This window comes from Perca fluviatilis, chromosome 1, assembly GCF_010015445.1.
Source record: "Perca fluviatilis chromosome 1, GENO_Pfluv_1.0, whole genome shotgun sequence".
Taxonomy (NCBI): Eukaryota; Metazoa; Chordata; class Actinopteri; order Perciformes; family Percidae; genus Perca; species Perca fluviatilis.
Window position 1 is genome coordinate 8,471,903 of NC_053112.1, and position 21,382 is coordinate 8,493,284.

Genomic DNA, 21,382 nt, shown 5'->3' on the forward strand with positions numbered 1-21,382 from the left:
ATACTCTTAAATACCCCTAGGGGAACCACTGCTCTGCAATATAGTTAGGGCTGCACAATATATTGTTTGTTTTTTAAATCGCCATCGCAAAGGCTGCGATATATCACGAAAGACACTCAGATTTTTAGTTAGTTGAAAGAAAAGATCAGCAGAAAACTGCCCTTTATTTATTTTTTTCTTTTCACACGTTTTCTATACAATTGTACATAGCGCAACAGTGTTGCCATGTACATTAATACACAAATATACAGCACAATATACATTACCTACAGAAAACTGCCCTTTAAAATGTAACTCAGTCTTTTATTTTTTTTAAATTGTGCCTTATATTCAATTCAATGTTTAAATTTGTTAAATAAAAGAATGCTGGACATGATTTCCGTTCATTTGTTTTAAATTCAACAAGCAATTTGTTGTATTTTAGCAGAACACTGAAAGCAGCAGAAATGCAGAACTGAGAACACTTTAATATCGGTTTATTTATCGCAAGTAATATCGTTATCGCGATATTTAACGTTATTGCATGTCGCAGATTTTCCTCACATCGTGCAGCCTTAATTATAGTAATTAAAACGGCTGTTTCAAAAGAGACTTCTTTAGATGTTGGTGCCGAACGTTTCCGAGTGCTTCAATAGTTCTCGACTCATGTTTTTTTTGTTTGTTTTTTTTATTTTTTGGGGGCTTTCCCCCCTTTATTTTAGAGTGAGAGACAGAGGATAGACAGGAAAGGGGGAGAGAGATTGGGGATGACACGCAGCAAATGGGCGCAGGTCGGCTTCGAACCCTCGCCGCTGCAAAGGCCTCAGCCTACATGGGGCGCACGCTCTCTCTGGGTGAGCTAGAGGTCGCCCCTGTTTATTTTTAATTGTTCCCCTAAATCACATACTGTGAAGACGGTTTGATATCCCGTCAGGTTCAGATATTTCCAGCAGCTCCAGCGGAGTCCGATACCAAGAAATGTTCCAGTATCGGTTTGAAAATCAGTTCTTTATCAGCAACTAAAAATCACATTATTCTCCTTTCGGCTTTTTCCACCACAACCTGTGTTTGATTCTCTACGAAAACACAGCTTTGATTTAGAGGTCGACCGATTAACCGGCTGATTTTTGGCTTTATTTTTATTTATTTTTTTACATAATTGGCATCGGCCGATATCAAGCATATATAGTATATCAAGCCGATTTTTTGTGTTCTACATTTTCTTCAGACCTAAAACAAAGAAATGCTGCTGGTTGCTACTGTGTGCAGCACTACTATTGTCAAAATTGTTCATTTATTTTATTCATGAAAGTTTGCAGATTTGTGTTCTCAGAAGTTTGATAAATGCTGCTAACTATATGCACTAAACTTTATTTTTTCATTGAAAAGTTTATTTGACAAAGTTTATTTTTTTCTTACCCGTTTTTCGTTTATTTAACACATTTTTTATACATTATATAATATATGTTTTTACATTATACATTTTTAATTTAAGTAGACAAGTGCTGATTGGTGAAGTGTTCAATACATGTTTTTGTTGAGAAATTTTGTGTATCTTAAGTAATTATTAGTGTTACATTTTATCTGTCAAATAGAGGGTTAAAAACAAGCACGTATCGGCCAAAATAAATCAGCAGCAATTATCGGCCATCGGCTGACCCATATGGGTCGACCTCTACTTTAATTAATTCTAGGACTCTGAATACCTTGATCACGGGAGTGGTACTGCATGCACCACCGAAGACACAACAGCAGTAAAAGGAAAACAAAACGCCAACCGTGACCCATTTTCTATGAACCCTAACGGCTGTCTGGAGGGAACCGGTTATAAAATGTGACTTGTGAAATGATTTCCAGTTCCAGAAACTGCAGCTGCTGTACTGTCTGCACCAGTAACACACATCATGTAGCTCTCTTTTATATCTGCTTTTAAAAAAATCTGAAAATAATAATAAAAACAAAGGCTACAGCACAAGGTAGCAAGGACAAGGAGCACAGAATAGGAACAGTGACGGAAAACAGAAGAGGTCTTAAATGTTTTAAGTCGGGAAGAAGTAGCAGCGAGCGTGAAAGTGAAGAGGAATGCTGGAATATTCCACAGGGCTTCAGGAATGCAGAGAAACCAGGAGGCCTTGTGGCCAATCGTCCAATCACAACACAGAGCTGCAGCTAACAAGTGCCTTCCTGTTTTGGGTGTTCAAATTATGAATATTATAAATGTTTCCAGTGAGCCATAAATCTGCTCTGGGGGGGGGGGTGTTTTTTTTTTATATTTTCTTCCACATCAAACACATGTGTTTAGACACTTTGACAATAAGGAGGCATCTAATGTGTCACTATCCACATAGCATCCACTTAAAGGGCAACTATGCAGTTTTCTTTTAGCTTAAAGCCCAACTCTCGCCAAAATGCAACCTAGGGTCTTTTTGTGAATGTACCAGAGTCAAACTTTCGTTTAAAAACATATTTAGGACGGAAACACCACTTTTAAGATTTACCGTATTTTAATTTTTCGGTTAAATGGCCTTTTGAATGGGAGTGGTAGGGGCACTTTTTATGCTAGCCTCAAAATAGCTATTTTTAAAACACTAAGAAGGCTCGACACAACAAGTATCCCCAGGGGCTCTACACTTTAACTACACCGGTGCACGAGGGATATACTAAATCTGTTGCTACTTGTTTTGATATCGGCTCGTTTTGACTGCCAGCCGGAAACAACGAGAGCTACGGTGAGTTGTTCAAAACCTTTTTTATTAAACTCTTTCATTAAAACGCGTTCGTTAAGGTGTAGAGCCCCTGGTGATACTTGGAGCAAACTTCCATGTTGTGTCGAGCCTTCTTAGTGTTTAAAAATAGCTATTTTGGGGCTATAAAAGTGCCCCTACCACTCCCATTCAAATTTGACCGAAAAACGAGAATACGGTAAATCTTAAAAGTGGTGCTTCAGTCCTAATTATGCTTTTAAACGAAAGTTTGACTCTGGTACATTCACAAAAAGGCCCTAGGTTGTATTTTGGCGAGAGTTACTCTTTAATTTACCTTAACTGAACAGCTTCGGAGTCATTGGAACGGTTATATGACTTTTTTTCGGGATGAATGGTGGTCATCTCGCTCCCCCCTAGCGCCTGTGAGCGGAAAAACCAGCGTTGCAACTTTATGATATCAGATCTCACGAGGTAACAAATTGCTTCATGTCACTGCACACATACGCCCATTCAGGAACCGGCTAACAAGGTAGCGATGGAGTTTTTCACACTATCGTCATGGCTGAGCCGGCAAAAAAAGAAGCAGAAAGCTAGGAAAGCATCGTCGGAGGAACAGAGGAAGAGGAAACGGCAGACTGACCGAGAGAGGAGTCACACACGAGTAAAAATAGGTGCTGCCAAATATCTATTCTGAAGCTGTAGGGGGGAGCTCTATAGAGAAACCTGCCAGCAAAAAGAGAGAAAACAGCGAAGAGATGGCCTAAATTGCATAGCGCCTCTTTAATCAAGTAAAAAACACATTCATTCCACAAGTTGAAATATTGTTATTCCCTCAACTGTAAATCTGATGAGCAAAACAAGTCCCAAACCACAGCAGCAGCTGTGGAAATAACAGGAAATATTAAACTACACGATGTTAAGTCTCTATGCAGACACCTAGCTTTAGAAGAGGGGTGTTGAAACGTTAAGAGGAGCCAAACAAATCACGTCACGAGCAGGTGAGATCCCCGGGGAGAAATGTCTCCATGTTTGTTGCTTTATGGCTGCGTTGCACAAAAGACATTCAGAGATTACGAGTCAAAACTTGCTTTGGCCTCCGGACGAACATTCCTCCAGATGAGATGTTGTCTTCATCACGTTTGTCTGTGTTTTAAGCCCCCCCAACGTATTCCTTCCAGACAGCGCTGCCTGGAATCACTAGGATTAGGCAATGGTTAGGGTTAGGTGCCTTGAAGTCAACGGTTGCAGCGCTGCCTGGAAGGAGACGTTGGGGGGCTTAAAACACCACAACATCGAGGCTTCATCACTGGGACGGTTCAAATACTGAACACACTCATATCCTCAACATATATATACACACAGTAATACACGCTCAGTGTTGAAATGCTCGGTCAAACGATGGATTAGTCGATCAACATAGCTGAGTAGAGAGATGACAGGATATTAAAGGAGAGAGAATACACTAAATTATATATCATCTTCATGTTAAACTATTATTCAAAAATAGTCGTTGGTAGCAGCTCTGGGTCACTGAAACTGATCTACATAAACACATTGTCTTCTGTGATGATGATGATGATGATGATGATGACGACACACTATGTGAACAGCGCCGTTTGGATCCACCCGGGTACTAAACACATTAAACACAACAAGACCCTATCTGAGCAAGTCAGAGTAGTTCAGGTTTATAAAATGGAAATATATCTATATCTACTATTACATTCTCTGCATTTGGCCAAAAATATAAAACACACCCAGAAATTTGAGGTACATCATTGGACACTGGGTGTGCGGAAGAACTGTATTTGTATCTTTAAGTGTGCCTTTTAAAGCACATATAAGATGTAACTTGATCACTTTATAACCAGACAGACTGCAAAGTGATCCTGAACATTCCATATTAAAGTGCTCATGTTATGCTCATTTTCAGGTTCATAAATTGTATTTAGAGGTTATATCAATAGGTTTACATGGTTTAATTTTCAGGAAACACCATATTTTAGTTGTACTGCAAATTGCTGCAGCTCCTCTTTTCTCCCTGTGTGTTGAGCTCTGTTTTAGCTACAGAGTGAGACATCTCACTTCTGTTCCATCTTTGTTGGGAGACGCACATGCACAGTACCTAGGTAAGGACTACTAGCCAGTCAGAAGCAGAGTATGAGGGCGTGCCCTGACAGTAGCTAGGTAAGGACTACTAGCCAGTCAGAAGCAGAGTATGAGGGCGTGCCCTGACAGTAGCTAGGTAAGGACTACTAGCCAGTCAGAAGCAGAGTATGAGGGCGTGCCCTGACAGTACCTAGGTAAGGACTACTAGCCAGTCAGAAGCAGAGTATGAGGGCGTGCCCTGACAGTACCTAGGTAAGGACTACTAGCCAGTCAGAAGCAGAGTATGAGGGCGTGCCCTGACAGTACCTAGGTAAGGACTACTAGCCAGTCAGAAGCAGAGTATGAGGGCGTGCCCTGACAGTAGCTAGGTAAGGACTACTAGCCAGTCAGAAGCAGAGTATGAGGGCGTGCCCTGACAGTACCTAGGTAAGGACTACTAGCCAGTCAGAAGCAGAGTATGAGGGCGTCTGTCTCTGAAGTAAAGGCTGGACTACAATAGAGCTGTTTGGAGCAGTTGGTGAACAGTGTTTTCTGTTGGAGATGGTAAGTCCCTTTGGGGGGGACTTTGGGCTTTTTCACTTTGTAAACCTATAACGTGCACAAAAAAGATAGAGACTTGAATACTGAGAGCTGTGTGTGTGTTTACAGTGCAGGTGGTTGTACCTGTTCTGCGTCCAGGTGGCTCTCTGGCGGGAGGTGGTGGTCTGCTGCCCTGCTGGGAGGAGGAGGAGGGAGAGGGAGAGGGAGGAGGGGGAGGAGCTTGGCTGCGTCCTTGGCTGCCGCCTCCCGAGGTGTGTTTTTTGTGCAGGGAGTTGTGCCTCTGTGGCAGCTCCGGAGCCCCGGCCCCGTCTACGCTGGACGCCCCGTTGGAGACGTTGCCCGATGCGTGCGGCCTGTAGGGGGGAGGAGGGGGAGGAGCCGAGGAGCCACCCGTTTGCGGCCTGCTGGAAGACGGAGGCGGCTTCACGGAGCTGGGAGGGGTCGGGCCTCTGCTGGGCATCGGTGGGAGGGGCTTCTCTCTAGGGCTGGGCGATAGGGAGAAAATGAGACGTCACGATATTCTTAATCAAATACCTCGATATCGATATTGCGACGATATTCTAGGGTTGACAATAGGTGCTTTAACAAAATATCTTCACACTTAGATTTTAGATAAATAATCATCAGTAATGTGGGCATAATGTCTAAGTGGGGAAAAAGCAAATAGAAGAGCTACAACAGTCTGGTAAGTTCAGAAAAGTACATCACTTTACTGAAATGCAGCCTTTAAAACCAGGAAAAGACACTTCTGTCATATCTAGAGATGGTCCAATACCGATACTGGTAGCGGCTCCGATACTGCCAAAAACGCTGGTATCGGGAAGTACTGGAGGTTATGCACCGATCCGATACCACGTAATAAAGCTCTAAAGAAAATCTACGTTAAAGTAGTTTATTTATGTTATTTTTCCGTTATAACTGACTGTCAAACTGGAGAATAAAAGAAAGTTCTGTGGCGTTCATTGTTTGAGTTTGTTTAACCTGAGCCAGACCGACAACAAAGATAGAAATAATATCCCATCCATACAGGGATAGTAGTATACAGCTGTTATACATCATATCACATCCATACAGGGATAGTAGTATACAGCTGTTATACATCATATCACATCCATACAGAGATAGTAGTATACAGCTGTTATACATCATATCACATCCATACAGAGATAGTAGTATACAGCTGTTATACATCATATCACATCCATACAGGGATAGTAGTATACAGCTGTTATACATCATATCACATCCATACAGGGATAGTAGTATACAGCTGTTATACATCATATCACATCCATACAGGGATAGTAGTATACAGCTGTTATACATCATATCACATCCATACAGGGATAGTAGTATACAGCTGTTATACATCATATCACATCCATACAGGGATAGTAGTATACAGCTGTTATACATCATATCACATCTATACAGGGATAGTAGTATACAGCTGTTATACATCATATCACATCCATACAGGGATAGTAGTATACAGCTGTTATACATCATATCACATCCATACAGGGATAGTAGTATACAGCTGTTATACATCATATCACATCCATACAGAGATAGTAGTATACAGCTGTTATATATCATATCACATCCATACAGGGATAGTAGTATACAGCTGTTATACATCATATCACATCCATACAGAGATAGTAGTATACAGCTGTTAAAACTAAAATATGTTAAAAATATATGACACACTGGTATCGGATCGGTACTCGGTATTGGCCGATACGGAAGTTCAGGTATCGGAAAGCAAAAAATGGTATCGGACCATCTCTAGTCATATCACGATATTAATATATCCAAAATCTAAGACGATATCTAGTCTCCTATCACGATATTAATATATCCAAAATCTAAGACGATATCTAGTCTCCTATCACGATATTGATATAATATCGATATATTGCCCAGCCCTACTTCTCTCTGCTGTGAGACGAGGATGAGGAAGGTGGAGCGTGTGCCTTCTGAGTCGGGGTAGGCGGCGCGTTGCTACGGCCTCCTCGGTTGAAGGGGGGAGGAGGCGGGGGGGCGGAGGTGCTGTGCTTCATCCCGCTGCCTGCGGAGGAGCTGCTGGAGGAGGAGCGCGAGATGTCGGGCAGCGATGGCCGGTGGGAGCGCTGGTGCTCCGGCGGAGAGGGCTTGTTGGCCGGGGAGGGCGACGGGGAGCGGCCTGGGGGGGGGCGAGGGGCCGCGGGCCGGGACCCCGGGGGCCGCAGGGCCGATCTGCCCACCGTACCGCCCGCTGGACCATCTGGGGGACACACAAAGATCAGGGAGGGTGTTCAGGACGTCACAAAAACACTTTCAACACATCAGACAACAAGGCAATCTGGGTCAGGGGAAGGGTTGGGTACCGAAACTCTGGTGCCGACGTAAACGGTAGTAACGAGACCGAATAAGAACGAAAGTTTCGGTGCCTCATTTCGGTGCTTGACTTTACACTACACCTGACAGCATGTAACGTTAGCCTACCTTTAGCTAGCAGCTGGATTAAACACCGGTAAAATGCTGACAGCTAACGTTAAACAGTGTAAAGTGTGACTGGATTTCACTGTGGAGGACTTCAACAGCGGGATGTAACAGTCTGCTCTGTTAGCAGCAGCAGCTGCCGCTGTCGCAATTCATAGATATACAGTAGTAGTACTAGTAGTACTATGTTTATATGGTCGGAATTAAACAACACAGACGGTGCATTCACTTAAAACAGGTAGCCTCGTGGTGCATTCACAGTAATTGTAAAATACCCTTTTCCCATCTGGGGTTCAACAGCAATATACTGGTGAAATAAGTTATTGTTATAGTTATTACATTATTATTAAATCTTTAATTTTGACCATGGCCTTAGCAATAAAAAAGTCACTGACTGTTGTTTACTACCCTTATTTTTTTTCCTTCTTCTTTTTTTTTTTAAACTTTATTGAAAAGTACCGGTTCAGGCACCGTTTAGGCACCGGCACCGTTTTAAAAGTATCGATTTAGCACCGGAATCGAAAAAAAACCAAACGATACCCAACCCTAGTCAGGGGGGGAAATAAACATTAACATGCTGATTACTTTCTTGAGTAATCAATTAATCCTATAAAATGTCAGAGAAAGGTGAGAGGAGCGATCTCAATTTCCTAAAGACAAAAGGCGACTAGGGTTGGGCGGTATCCAAATTTTGATACCATCAACCCTCCTCCCTATTTTACCGCGGTATACGGTATTACCGTGACTAATTAAAGATTATGACGCAAGGCTCAGACAGCGTCAAACTGTTGGCTTCAGAAACTGAACACCAAACACTAATACTGGAACAATAATAACACAACAACAACTTACAAAACACTACTTTCTCCTCCACACCGTCACGTGATGACAACCACACATACTTACATACATTATATTTAATATCTAATCCTTGTCTCCTATATAAGTGCATTGCATTTGTTTTTTTAATGACTGTATAGAAACTCATACTGTTGTTATTTTTAAGACCCAGCGGTATACCGTATTACCGCCCAACCCTAAAGGCTTGTTTTGTCCGACCAAAGGCCCGAACCCAAAAGAGTTTCCTTCAACAATCACGCAGGACAAAGAAAAACTAGCAAATCTGTGCAAACATCTGAGTAGCTGGAACAGGAGAATTTGGGGCATTTTCAAAAAAAAAAAAAAAAAAGGATTTAAAAAAGGACCAATTCAATTCAATTATCAAAATAGTTGCAGATAAATTTTCTGTCGATCGACTAAAACGATTAATCGACTGATGGAGGGTTGATGAGAGCTAAAACAAAGTATATTACATTTTCTATCACAATATCAATAGATATTTTGATATAGTACTTTAAATATAAATTGAGAAATAAGTAAATTAATAAAATAACAAGCCAGGAATGTTTTGGGCTCATTCAACAAAGTAAGTACCTCACAAACCAGAGTACTTCTGCATTTTAAAACAAAATGTTATATTGCCATAAAACATTTCTAATCATTGATCTGGAAAACTGATAATGAATAATCTTTTGGGTCATTATGGGTCAAAGTTATTAAAGTGGCAACTGGCTCGATGCAAACCGTACGGCAGAATGTCCGACCTTACAGCTCTGTCTACAGTTAATATTTGATATATTCTAAAAATAATCAAGTTCCAGCTTTTCATTCATAATTCATATCTCTCTCGTTCCTCGCTGCTTCAGCTCCGACCACGGGTACGTCTGCTCCGTCAGAGATAAACAAGCAAGTGAGTACAGTTTATTTGTATAGCACCTTTCACAGATAAAAATCACAAAGTGTTTCACAATAAAATGTAATACAACAAATTAAAATACAAGAACATTTAAATACAAATAGAAAAACTAACAACCATAAAAAACCCTCAGCTAACTGAAGGCCTGCTTGAAGAGCAGAGTCCTCAGTTGCTTTTTAAAAGATTCGACAGAATTCAGACAACGTAGAAAGGGAGGCAAGACATTCCCCAGCCTAGGAGCCACTGATTGGTAGGATCGATCCCCTGTAGTTTTAAAATGAGCGCGAGGAACCACTAATAGCTCCTGCCCCAATGACCTCAGACTACGGGTGGGAGTGTGAAGCTGAATCAAGTCAGAGATGTAGGGAGGAACGTGACCGTGCAGGGCTCTAAAAGTAAAGACTAGGGTATTAAATTGAATTCTATACTGGACTAGTGACCGGTGAAGTGAAGCTAAAACAGGTTGTGATGTGTGCTCTTTTGTTGATGCGAGTTAAAAGCCTTGCAGCAGAGTTCTGAACAGACCGGAGACGGTAAAGCTCCTTCTTACTCAAACAGGTTACAGAGACTGCTGCAGTAATCCAAACGTGAAGAAACGAAAGCATGAATGATCATCTCTAACTCGCCCTCAGTCACAAGTGTTCTTAATTTGGAAATATTTCTCAGATAAAGGGGAAAATAACCGCGTTCATGTCCAAATCTTCTCCGCTGATTCATACTTTGTGGACTTCTTTGGCTAATGGCCTTTAAAATATTCCGCACAAGTTGTTTATTTTCTATAACCACAAAATGGTCGTGGAGGAACAGAATGCTGAGAGTAGAAATAAAAGTAAAAGCTCAGTGGAAATAAAGAGAAAAGAGTTTTCTTCTCCTTTTCTCCGTTGGACTTAGGCAGGCTATCAGCAGACCAAGCTCAATCTTTTAAGATTGAACATTAGTCGGGGGAGTCTGCTCTGTATTTTCTACTGCACAAGAGGCGTGATCAACGGGCGTAGTTCAAATGACTCTGTACGCAATTGGATAGTCCTTCAACCAATCAGATCAACGATCCGGGTGACGTAGCAACGACAGCGGCATCAACGGGTTGCTGCGCTCCGGTGGCCGCTATGTTGGATGTAAACAAGAAGCTGCTTGGTCGCTCCTCTATCGTCATCGTGTTAAAGCACCAGGTGGATAAGCCAGTTTGTGATTGGTCCCCGCAGATGTGTAACAGAAGCAGGATAGACAGATGTACAGGTCTCCAGACCGAGCTGCAGGGGAGAAATCAAATCGCCGGCAGATCGGGCTGGTTTACCCAGCCTACGGTTCACAGAAGACAGAAGAGGAAGTTGTCACAGGTCGGATTCGAACCCTGGACCTCTGCGTCGAGGCATAAGCCTCTCAGTATATGTGCGCCTGCTCTACCACTGAGCCAACCCGGCCACTTCCCGATCATTTTTGGACATTTTTCCTCTGGATTTTTTTTTTTTTCCCCTCATAGGGGCCAGTTAAAATTAAAAATGTACTTTGGGCAAGTGCAATCTTTTTTTTTTTTTTTTTACTTGCTCGACTGGACAATTCATATTATTATCAAAAATAAATATATAAATATTATTATTATAAATATACATGTCGTCCAGAGGTGAACTGTGACTTCAGCTCCCCTCTCTGTGATAAGAACACTTCTACACTACAGAAAACATGCTAATTCGTAGCCGACACTTTCAGGTATAAATAATCACATTACAAATAAAGCAAAGAAAAACGTTTTTACCTCCAACTGGGCGTAATTTTGGCACACCTCCTTGGAAAAGGCCTCCCATTCCCAACGGAGCTCCGCCTCCAAAACCACCTCCTCCTCCTCCTCCTCCTCCTCCTCCTCCACTGCTACCTCCTCCTGCTTCTGGTGAAAAGTTGACATCCACGTCAATATAAACAAATATGAAAGCAAGACTGGACACACATTGTAATGTTCAAATATTTGGACATAATAGTAGATATGGCTCCATGTAATAGAGCTCCAAATTGCAAATAAATAATCTTAACTCAATGTCCAATAACTAGCTTCTTTTTTTTTTTTCTGTGCTTCGAACGGCTTCTCACAGTGTTCGTCAGAAGCAGATGGAGTTTGCTCAGTTGATTTTGTTTTTTCAGTTGTTTGAAGACCTCAAAATGTGGTTGAAAGCTACAGAAGACGCTACTATAGTTAGGAATCCTTGATATTTATTTACAAGTTCAAGAATGAACTTTTAAACTCACGTTGTAGAACTGTTCTGTGTATGTTCCCCATATTTCATAAACACAAAAACACATATTTCTCTGTGTGTACATTTTATAACAGAAGCTCACGGTTACTGTGTGTGTGTGTGTGTGTGTGTGTGTGTGTGTGTGTGTGTGTGTGTGTGTGTGTGTGTGTGTGTGTGTGTGTGTGTGTGTCTTACTCTCTATAATCGGACTGCTCCGGTCGTTGATCGCGGCGACCTTCTTTAGTTTGGCCCCTTTGTGGATGTCCGACAGCAGCGCTCCTCGGCCTTTATTCTCAGACGAACTCAGTTTGGGAGGAGTCGTGTTCGCCTGCGGAGGAAGTTCACAAGTATCCAATCACACCTCCAGTTCCTCTCGTCTGAACCGTAGCCATACGCTTTGTTTGTTTGGGTTCACACGGCACACTTTGAACCATAGCGTGTAAACACAAGCCGACATGACTCAGTAGCTTGGTTACTTGTCATCCTGCCAGGTTAGATATTTCGACTGCAGACCCTGAAACTCTATATTTTGCTGTAAATGACCTTCTCTGATGTTCATGTCAGGTGAGAACACAAACAGGAAAAACCTGAGCTTCAGCCCAGACTACAGCTTTCTTAAGTTTTTCCAAGAATAAGTAACTGCACAACAGATCTCTAAGAGGAAATGTTTTTCTTTTCCTCCAGGCTAAACAAATCAAACTACTGTCCCCTTATTGCCTTGTTGTGTGTTTATACAGGGCGTTAGACCAATCCAGCCAAAACTAATTTACTATCATTATTATAATTCAATCATCTTCCTCAAGACTGAGTGAAAGAACAGGAAGCTGCTCGTCTGTAGGATGAATTAAAGAAGTATGAAAGGAAACACTAAGCATTGATGCAACTACTGGGAATTTAAAGTTGTACGCGACATTAATGCAGGATTTAAGTCAAGCTCTTTTATTGTCATATGCACACCAATTCCAGTGGGAAGTAGTCCACACAACATTCTGGGATGGGAGAAAAACGCGCTTTGGTTTATCGGCATTTCTTTAAACCGATCACAATCGTCTTGGCCAGACGGAGCCACGGCGCCACTGCGAGATAGCCTCGGGAAGGAACTTGTTTGAAAACTTGAAAACTTTGTTTTCTGGGGGCAGAGGAGCAATCCCGGAAGTGGAAGGTCGTGGATATAGACTATTGGCGATGAAACTCTTACGAACTCAGGCTCCCTCCAGCGATGCTCATTATATTTATTTATTTATTTATTTATTTACTCCTTGACGCAGCGGGCCCGGGTTCAACTCAGACCTGCGGCCCTTTGCTGCGTGTCATTCCCCCCTCTCTCTCCCCTTTCATGTTTTCAGATGTCCTGTAATTTTTTTTTATATCCTATAGATAAATAAAGTGAAACGTGCAAGTAACAAAAATTTGAATCTTAGACAAACATCGCAGAAGTTTGAATACTTATAATATATATAAAATAGAATAAAAATATAGATTGGTGTGTGATAATTGAATAATCTGTTTGAGTTACTTTTTATGAAAAAAAATGTAAACTTCTGATTCCAGCTTCTGGAGTGTGTGTGAATATTGTTCTAGTTCCTTCTCTCCTCTTGGAGAGTAAACTGAATATCTTTGAGTTGTGGACAAAACAAGACATTTGAGGACGTCATCTTGGGATTTTGGGAAACCACATTCACATTCTTCACGATTTTCTGACATTTTATAAACCAAACAACTCATCCATTAACTGAGAAAATAATCAACAGATTAATCAACAATGAAAATAATCGCTAGTTGCATCACCGTGTAGAGCTGAAGATCTTTGCCCGAACCTGACTTCTTAATTTCTATCATTTTACACGGGCTTGGGCTCGGGCTTGGGCTTGCGCTCCGGGTTGCGCAGCAAATGAGCGGTCAGCTGATGCGTTTCGATTAGCGCCAAAATGGATACCGAGGAGGGGAAACGGAGGCTGGCCTCTGGAGGACTTCTTTTATTTCTTTGTTCCGACTTCCAAGTGGCCTACAGCCTACGTTAGTCGTGAATAAATTATGTAAAAAAAAAAAAAAAAAAAAAAAATGTATTCATGACTCATTCTTGACAAAAGGCTAAAGATCTGTGTGTGTGCGAGCGCACATTTGAATAATGTCGGGCTGTAAACGGGTTCAGGGCTTTTAAAAAGCTGTCAATCAAAATGTATTTGTCAGGCTCAAACGAATTCTGTCAGGCTCGGGCCTTGTTGGGCCGAACTTTGAAGGCCCGATTACAGCTCTAGCGCTACGTATATCCACAGTAAGTAAGTACAGCGTCTTGGAGATAAATTCTGCTACACTGAACAATATATTGGGCCAGTTTCTGCGGCCGACTGGCGCTGAACCTTCGCGGTGTGGTGTGGTGTGATGTGCTGTGTGCGTTCAGTCGGGTCACTGACCTGATGGAAGGTGGGGGGAGGCGGGGGTCCTGGCGGAGGAGGGGGAGGGGGAGGAATAGGCATCCTGTCCCTCTGTTGGCACCTCTCTGTGAGTGGGTGGGGGGATAAAGGACCGGTGACTTCCCCGTCTCAGCTGAGACGACACACGGCGACTCCTGCAAAACGACAAATTTTTAACTGACATGCTGGGAGGAAAAAATTATGAAATACTGAAACGTCTTTAACTGCACAGCCGCTCTTGTTAGGCAGCTCTGCTTCGGAAGTCAGGTGTAAATCATGTATGTGAATTATGTAAGGTGCACGCTGCTGCGACCAGCAAAACATGAATAAGTGTTGGTTTTTTGACACGGTGAACTTGAAATAATCCCTTTTTAGGCATCGATGGCTCCAGTAGCCTGCTGGAGAGCTGGGAGCACAGAGAGGGACAGGGAAAGACTAGACAGACTGGTGAAGAGGGCTAGCTCTGTTCTGGTCTGCCCTCTGGACACCGTAGAGGAGGTGGGGGGGAGAGGAGGATGTAAGCCAGGCTGGCATCAATCACGGGCAACACCTCTCATCCCCCCCACCCCCCCTGCATGAGACTGGGAGCTCCCTGAGCAGCTCCTTCAGCAGCAGACTGCTGCACCCTCAGTGCAACAAGGAGCGCTACTGCAGGTCCTTTTATTCCAGCAGCAGTCAGGCTCTTTAATACAACATCATAATGTAGCACTGCTCGCTGATTCTGCAATATGAGCCATCACTGGACAATATCCTGCACTATATGCGTATTTATTTATCTATCTATCACTCTTTGTTACTGCCAACTGTGCAATATGTCACCTCTATTTACCAGCAGCTTACTCATGTGTCTCGGTGTACATACGGTCGTGTCTTTGTGTAAATATGTCTGTTTTTATTACGATTATTATTATTATTATTATTATAATAACGGATTCTATTTTTTCTATGTCTTATACTTTATGTATAGGTTTTCTCCTATGTCTACTTAATGTTTATTTGTGTTATTATGATGTGTGTACATGGTTTTTCTTTTGAGCTGCTGTAGCACAGGAATTTCCCCAGTGTGGGATTAATAAAGTCTTATCTTATAAGATGTAAAACCTTTTAGCTCTTTTAATTATGCCCTCTTTCCTGCTGCAATGGTGCAATGGAACCTGACTGGAGGATTACTAGTTACAATAAACATGCATACATTTGAATTTTGTTTTGCAGATTTTGCTGATGATTTGGTTAAAATTTGGATGGAAACCCCACACTGTCCAACGGACCTGTGCCGAACAAAAGTCAACACAGGTGTGAGCGAGGATACAAACGCAGGAAGGAGGAGACACAAATCGTCCACTTCCAGAAAACAAATATCACCAGGACAAACAAGCACAACGGTGTACTTCATATCACACGTTCGGCTACGCTTTGCTAGAGTAAAGTTCAGCGTTGTCTCGTGTCACCAGTTGATAAATGCCTTTACATTTAACAAGTCAAATGTTTTGGGGTTTGATAGAGCTCGGTCTGTTGTAGTGAACGACTTCATTACTGCTTAGAGTAACGAGGACATACTGTAAGCCGCTGTATTATAGCGGCAGAGTGAAAGCACTTTATTATTGTGCAGAGCACAATAATAAAGTGCTTTCTATGGCAAGAAACACAACATTCAGTCTGTTTAAGTGGCTGTAACAGTGCCCTGGATTATATTATTATAGGATTATTTGTGACAGGACTAATGTGAAACTTGACTCAGATGAGAGCAGAGTTTCCCACACACTATCTATCTATCTATCTATCTATCTAGAGAGATATCGAAATAGATATCGAAATATACATACATATATATATATATACACATATATATATATATATATACATACATATATATACATACATATATATATATATATATATATATATATATATATACATATATATATATATACATACATATATATACACATATATATATATACATATACATATATATACATATATATATACACACACATAATAAAAAAAAAGATAAAAAAAAAAAAAACATATACAAAAGAACAGAGAGACAAAGAGACACACAAAGAGACAAAAGAACAACACACAAATAACAAAAAAAAGAGAGAGAAGAGAACAGAGAAAAAGAAAAAAAAAAAGAAGAAAGAAAAGAAGAAAAGAAAAAAAAAAACACACAGAGCATAACAGCAGCAGGCATATATATACATACACATACATACACATATATATACATATATATATACATATACATATATATACATATACATACATATATACATATATATATATACATATATATATACATATATACACACACAAAACACAGGACAAACACACACACACACACACACACACACACACACACACACATACACACACACACACACACACAGGAAGGAACACAGAGGCACACACACAGCAACAAGAATAAAAACACACACACACACACACACACACAGGAAAAAAGTAAGGGGCACGGGCACAGGGCGAAAAGGAGAAAAGAAGGAAAAAATGAAAAAGAAAAAGCAGAAGAACCACAGGACTACCCAACACCACACGGACGGAATGAATACAACAATGCACACACACATACAGCACAAAAATAACACACAGTGAAAGAAACACAGTGAAGAGCACAGGAGAGAAAAGTACTACAAAAGATATATGAGAAATGAAGAAGAAGAAGAAAAAAGGTGGCACTGTAGTAAACAGAAGCATAACAGAGAATCTCAAGTGAGAGAGAAAGAAACAACAATATGGTGTTTTGAGAAAGATGAAAGCCAGAATAAACTAAATGTAAAAATACAGAAAGAAAATGAAAATGGAAAAGAAACCTAGGGAGAGTTAGAACAGAAAAAGAGACAGCAACATACCCAAATAAGACAATGCTCCCTCTGTGATGGAGCGGACACTTCTCAAATAAATCCAATATGTAGCGTGGTAACGTGATTGTGACTCATTTTCAGACACAGTCATCGTGGATTAATGAGGCTTAAGGCGAATAAAGAATAAACTCACTCCACCTTTCTGTGGTGAAAACATGACATCACCAGGATTAGCTGCAACATGTTTGCTGTTTACACTAATGCAACGGTTAAAGAGAAGACCAGATGCAGAGGAGGGATGCCAGCATGTTTCATTCTGCTGCTTCACAGAGGAAACAAATGCTTGTTCACAACGTGCTGCTCTCAAGAAGGAAAGTCTTTGGGGTAAAGGCAGCAAGCAGCTCCTGGGAAACGTCCGTGAAGCGAGGAAGGAGCATTTCGACATTGAGCGTCAGGAAAAAGAAGAGCGCTTTAAAGCTTTAGTGCTCAACTTTTACATTAGTTAACGTCCGTTACATTCATGCCGTTGCCAAATGAGTTTGAACTAGAGGTGTGAATCCTCAACGATCTCCCGATTAGATTACGATTATCAGGTCAGCGATTCAATTTGATTCGATATCACGATGCATCAAATACATTTTTCTATTAAAGCCACGTAGGATATTTAATTCATAGCTTTTCAAGCTCCAAAAACAAAACATTCTGCAGAATTCTAATACTACATAACCTGGATACCTAAATCTATACAGCACTGAGCACATGGCACTTCCTGAATGTGCAAAACACACCAGAATATGTAAACAGAAATGTTGTTAGGCCGACATTAAATTGTAAACAGAAATAATCGATTATGAGCCGGCCGATTATCGATGCAGCATCGTCCACGATTCAATGCATCGATTATTTGATTAATTTCAACACCTCTAGTTACTACAAAGCTAGTCAAAAAGGTATAGTGGAGGATTATCCCGAATTTTAGAAAAGAACCGCCCTCTCCACTTTTTGAAAAAATGCACATGTGCAACACTCTACCTGCTCCCGAGAGGGAACGCCTATTAAACGTGTGCACGAGAGCGCACTGTTTACAAGTTGCTGTGGGCATGGTTCATACGAGCTACTTTCAGAAAGAAGATTTGCACTTTTCACAAATTGAGATGTTTACCGTGTGTGTGCGGTGCGTGACTTGTGCCAGGGCTAGCATCGCTAATCATAGCTTACATCAACTTTCACTAGCAGTGATTTTAAATGGATTTCTCCAAATAGCACGCCAAACTTTACCTGTCGAGTAGAAACTTCGCGACTGAGGCATCAGTGGAGAGCCCAACCTGTGCTTTTAGCGCACGCCAGCGTGTGAAACATTCTCCCCAAAAACACTCCGGTCTTGTTTCTTTCTTCAGAGGCCTTTCTCTTCTTGTCATACAATTCGTAGACACCTTTTCTCTTGCGACCCTCAGACATTTTGAAAAAACACGGTGAGAACGGCGAGCTTCAATGAATGGCTGAAACCGTAGCTCACTACCTATGCTCACCACACATATACACCTGAAAGTATTCATGCGCAGAAAGCGAAAACTACCCTAGGGACGAGCACGTACAACTGCCTTACGTAAACATAGCGCCAGAATGATTGACAACCAGGAGGACCAATAGTCTTGATGATCCACCCGGAAAAAGAAATCTTCCATAATACCTTTAAGACTATCAGCTCCACACATGAAAATGCAGTTCTCACATTTTACCATTTCATCCTGAATGTGCATAATGTAATTTGACTATGTGGGTATATTCCAGTGGTTCCTCTAGAATTGTAAAGGCCTGATGGGGCGCAACACTGTTATATGTAGAGCTGTAAATATTAAAATCGAGTAGTTGTCAACTTTTACGTTTAAAAGTAAAACAAATGGAGTAAAAAAGTTTTGATTCCAGCGTGTTAAATGTGACTATTTTCTAGTTTCTTCTCTCCTCTGTGACAGTAAACTGAATATCTTTGAGTTGTGGACAAAACGAGCCATTTAAGGACGTCGTCTTGGTCTTTGGGAAACACCGATCCATAATTTTCCAACATTTTCTGACATTTTAGAGACCAAAAAAACTAAACTATTGCAAGAAAATAATCAACAGATTAATGGACAATGAAATTAAATCGTTATTTGCAGCCCTAATTATCCGACAATGTTGTCAATTCTATTCACAGATATAAGAGACTCAAGGTAAAAGACAAAAAGAAAATGCAACTGAAATGCCTGTCCATATTATTAAAACATACCGATGTTATTCCCATACCTGAAACTGCTCTGAATGTGTCAACACAATGATTGAGGCCGCTAGATCTTCCCAAACCAGTTAGCTGTCTGGGCCCATTGTTGGCTCCTCTCCTCTCCTCTCCCTCACCCCTCCCTCCCTCCCCTCCTCCCTCCCACCCTCCCTCCCTCTCCTCTCCCCTCCCTCACCCTCCTCCCTCTCCCTCCCTCCCTCACCCTCCCTCCCTCCCTCACCCTCCCTCCCTCCCCCCCACCCCTCCCTCCCTCTCCCTCCCTCCCTCTCCTCCCCTCACCCCTCCTCCCTCCCCTCCCCCCCTCACCCTCACCCTCTCCCTCTCCTCCCTCCCCCTCACCCTCCCTCCCTCCCTCCTCCCCTCCCTCACCCCTCCCTCCCTCCCACCCTCCCTCCCTCCCTCTCCCTCCCTCACCCCTCCCCTCCCTCCCTCCTCCCCTCACCCCCTCACCCCTCCTCCCTCCCCCTCCCCTCACCCTCACCCTCCCTCCTCCCCCCTCCTCCCTCACCCCTCCCTCCCTCCCTCCCTCTCCTCCTCCCTCCCCTCCTCCCTCTCCCTCCTCTCCTCCCCCTCCCCCTCACCCTCCCTCTCCTCCTCCTCCTCCCTCCCCTCCCTCACCCTCCCCCTCCCTCCTCCTCCCCCTCTCCCTCACCCTCCCTCCCTCCCTCCCCCTCTCCCCTCACCCCTCCCTCCCTCCCTCCTCCTCCCTCCCTCCCTCCCTCACCCTCCCTCCCTCTCCTCTCTCCCTCACCCTCCCTCCCTCCCTCCCCTCCCTCCTCCCTCTCCCTCACCCTCCCTCCCTCCCTTCCTCCCTCCGCTGCTGCCGCTCCATTCCTCAGGCAGCCCATCTCAGTGTCGGGGAAGGTTTTTTAACCGAGGGAAACCAAAGGAATCTCACTGAGCAAGCTCGCCAGTCAGCCAGCCAGTGACGTGGTTTACAGAGACAGAAACTGAGAGTGGGGGGTAGGGTGGGGGGTTTATCACCAGAGACAGATATGGGGATGGGGATGGGGGTTATCGCTCCTCAAGAGGAAAAACAAATCGTTTCGAGTCTGCTGAGTGTACAAAGACTGAAGCCACAGAGACACCAGTTTCAATGCATTCAGCCTGTTGTTAACCCACTAACAAAATAATTACACAACCGCTATTAACACAACGACGTCACTCAGTTTGAAATTGAGATGCGTAAACCAATAACCAGTTCGACACATGACACCATGTCAGCGTTTCCTCTGCATGTGCGCGAGCTTGGCGGGCCGCCAGGCCGCCAGGAACCCTCGCCGGGCCAGGAAAAGCTTTCAGACGCCAAAAATAACAGCAGGACGGTCGAGTGTATTATCTAAACCTAAACTGCTAAATCATTTAAAAGATGATATTTTGGGGGGGGGGCATTTTAGGCCTTTATCTGGATAGGACAGCTTAGACTTGAAATGGGAGGGAGGGAGGGAGAGAGAAAAAGAAAGAAAGAAAGAACAATATTCACACACACACACACACACACACACACACACACACACACACACACACACCAGAAGCTGGAATCAGAAGTTTACATTTTTTTCATAAAAAGTAACTCAAACAGATTATTCAATTATCACACACCAATCTATATTTTTATTCTATTTTATTTATTTATTTATTTATTTATTTATTTATTTATATATATATATATATATATATATATATATATATATATATATATATATATATATATATATATATATATATATATATATATATATACATTATAAGTATTCAAACTTCTGCGATGTTTGTCTAAGATTCTAATTTTTGTTACTTGCACGTTTCACTTTATTTATCTATAGGATATTAAAAAACATTTTATGGGCATTTTCGGCCCTTATTTTTGACAGGACAGCTGAAAACATGAAAGGGGAGAGAGAGAGGGGGGAATGACGTGCAGCAAAGGGCCGCACGTCGGAGTCGAACCTGCGGCCGCTGCGTCGAGAAGTAAACCTCTGTATGTGGGCGCCCGCTCTACCAGGTGAGCTAACCAGGCGCCCGACTGCTAAACCATTTAAAATGCTGCCGGTATAAATCAGTTTTTAG

At 42.3% G+C, this 21,382-nt stretch overlaps 1 protein-coding gene across 3 annotated transcripts in view; it reads right to left on the reverse strand.

The window, feature by feature from the left end:
• The window catches only part of wipf2a (WAS/WASL interacting protein family, member 2a), a 37,781-nt gene that overhangs the window by 8,521 nt on the left and 7,878 nt on the right, over positions 1–21,382 (reverse strand). For 2 of the 3 annotated variants that reach the window (XM_039801777.1, XM_039801767.1), the window contains exons 2-6: positions 14,216–14,370; positions 11,997–12,129; positions 11,330–11,458; positions 7,269–7,602; positions 5,457–5,818 (exon numbers count right to left, since the gene is read on the reverse strand). In XM_039801777.1, the coding sequence (XP_039657711.1) occupies positions 5,457–5,818; positions 7,269–7,602; positions 11,330–11,458; positions 11,997–12,129; positions 14,216–14,278 (1,021 nt within the window). In that variant the 5' untranslated portion in view covers positions 14,279–14,370. The remainder of the gene's footprint in view (positions 1–5,456; positions 5,819–7,268; positions 7,603–11,329; positions 11,459–11,996; positions 12,130–14,215; positions 14,371–21,382) is intronic. The other variant, XM_039801786.1, reaches the window with a different exon arrangement.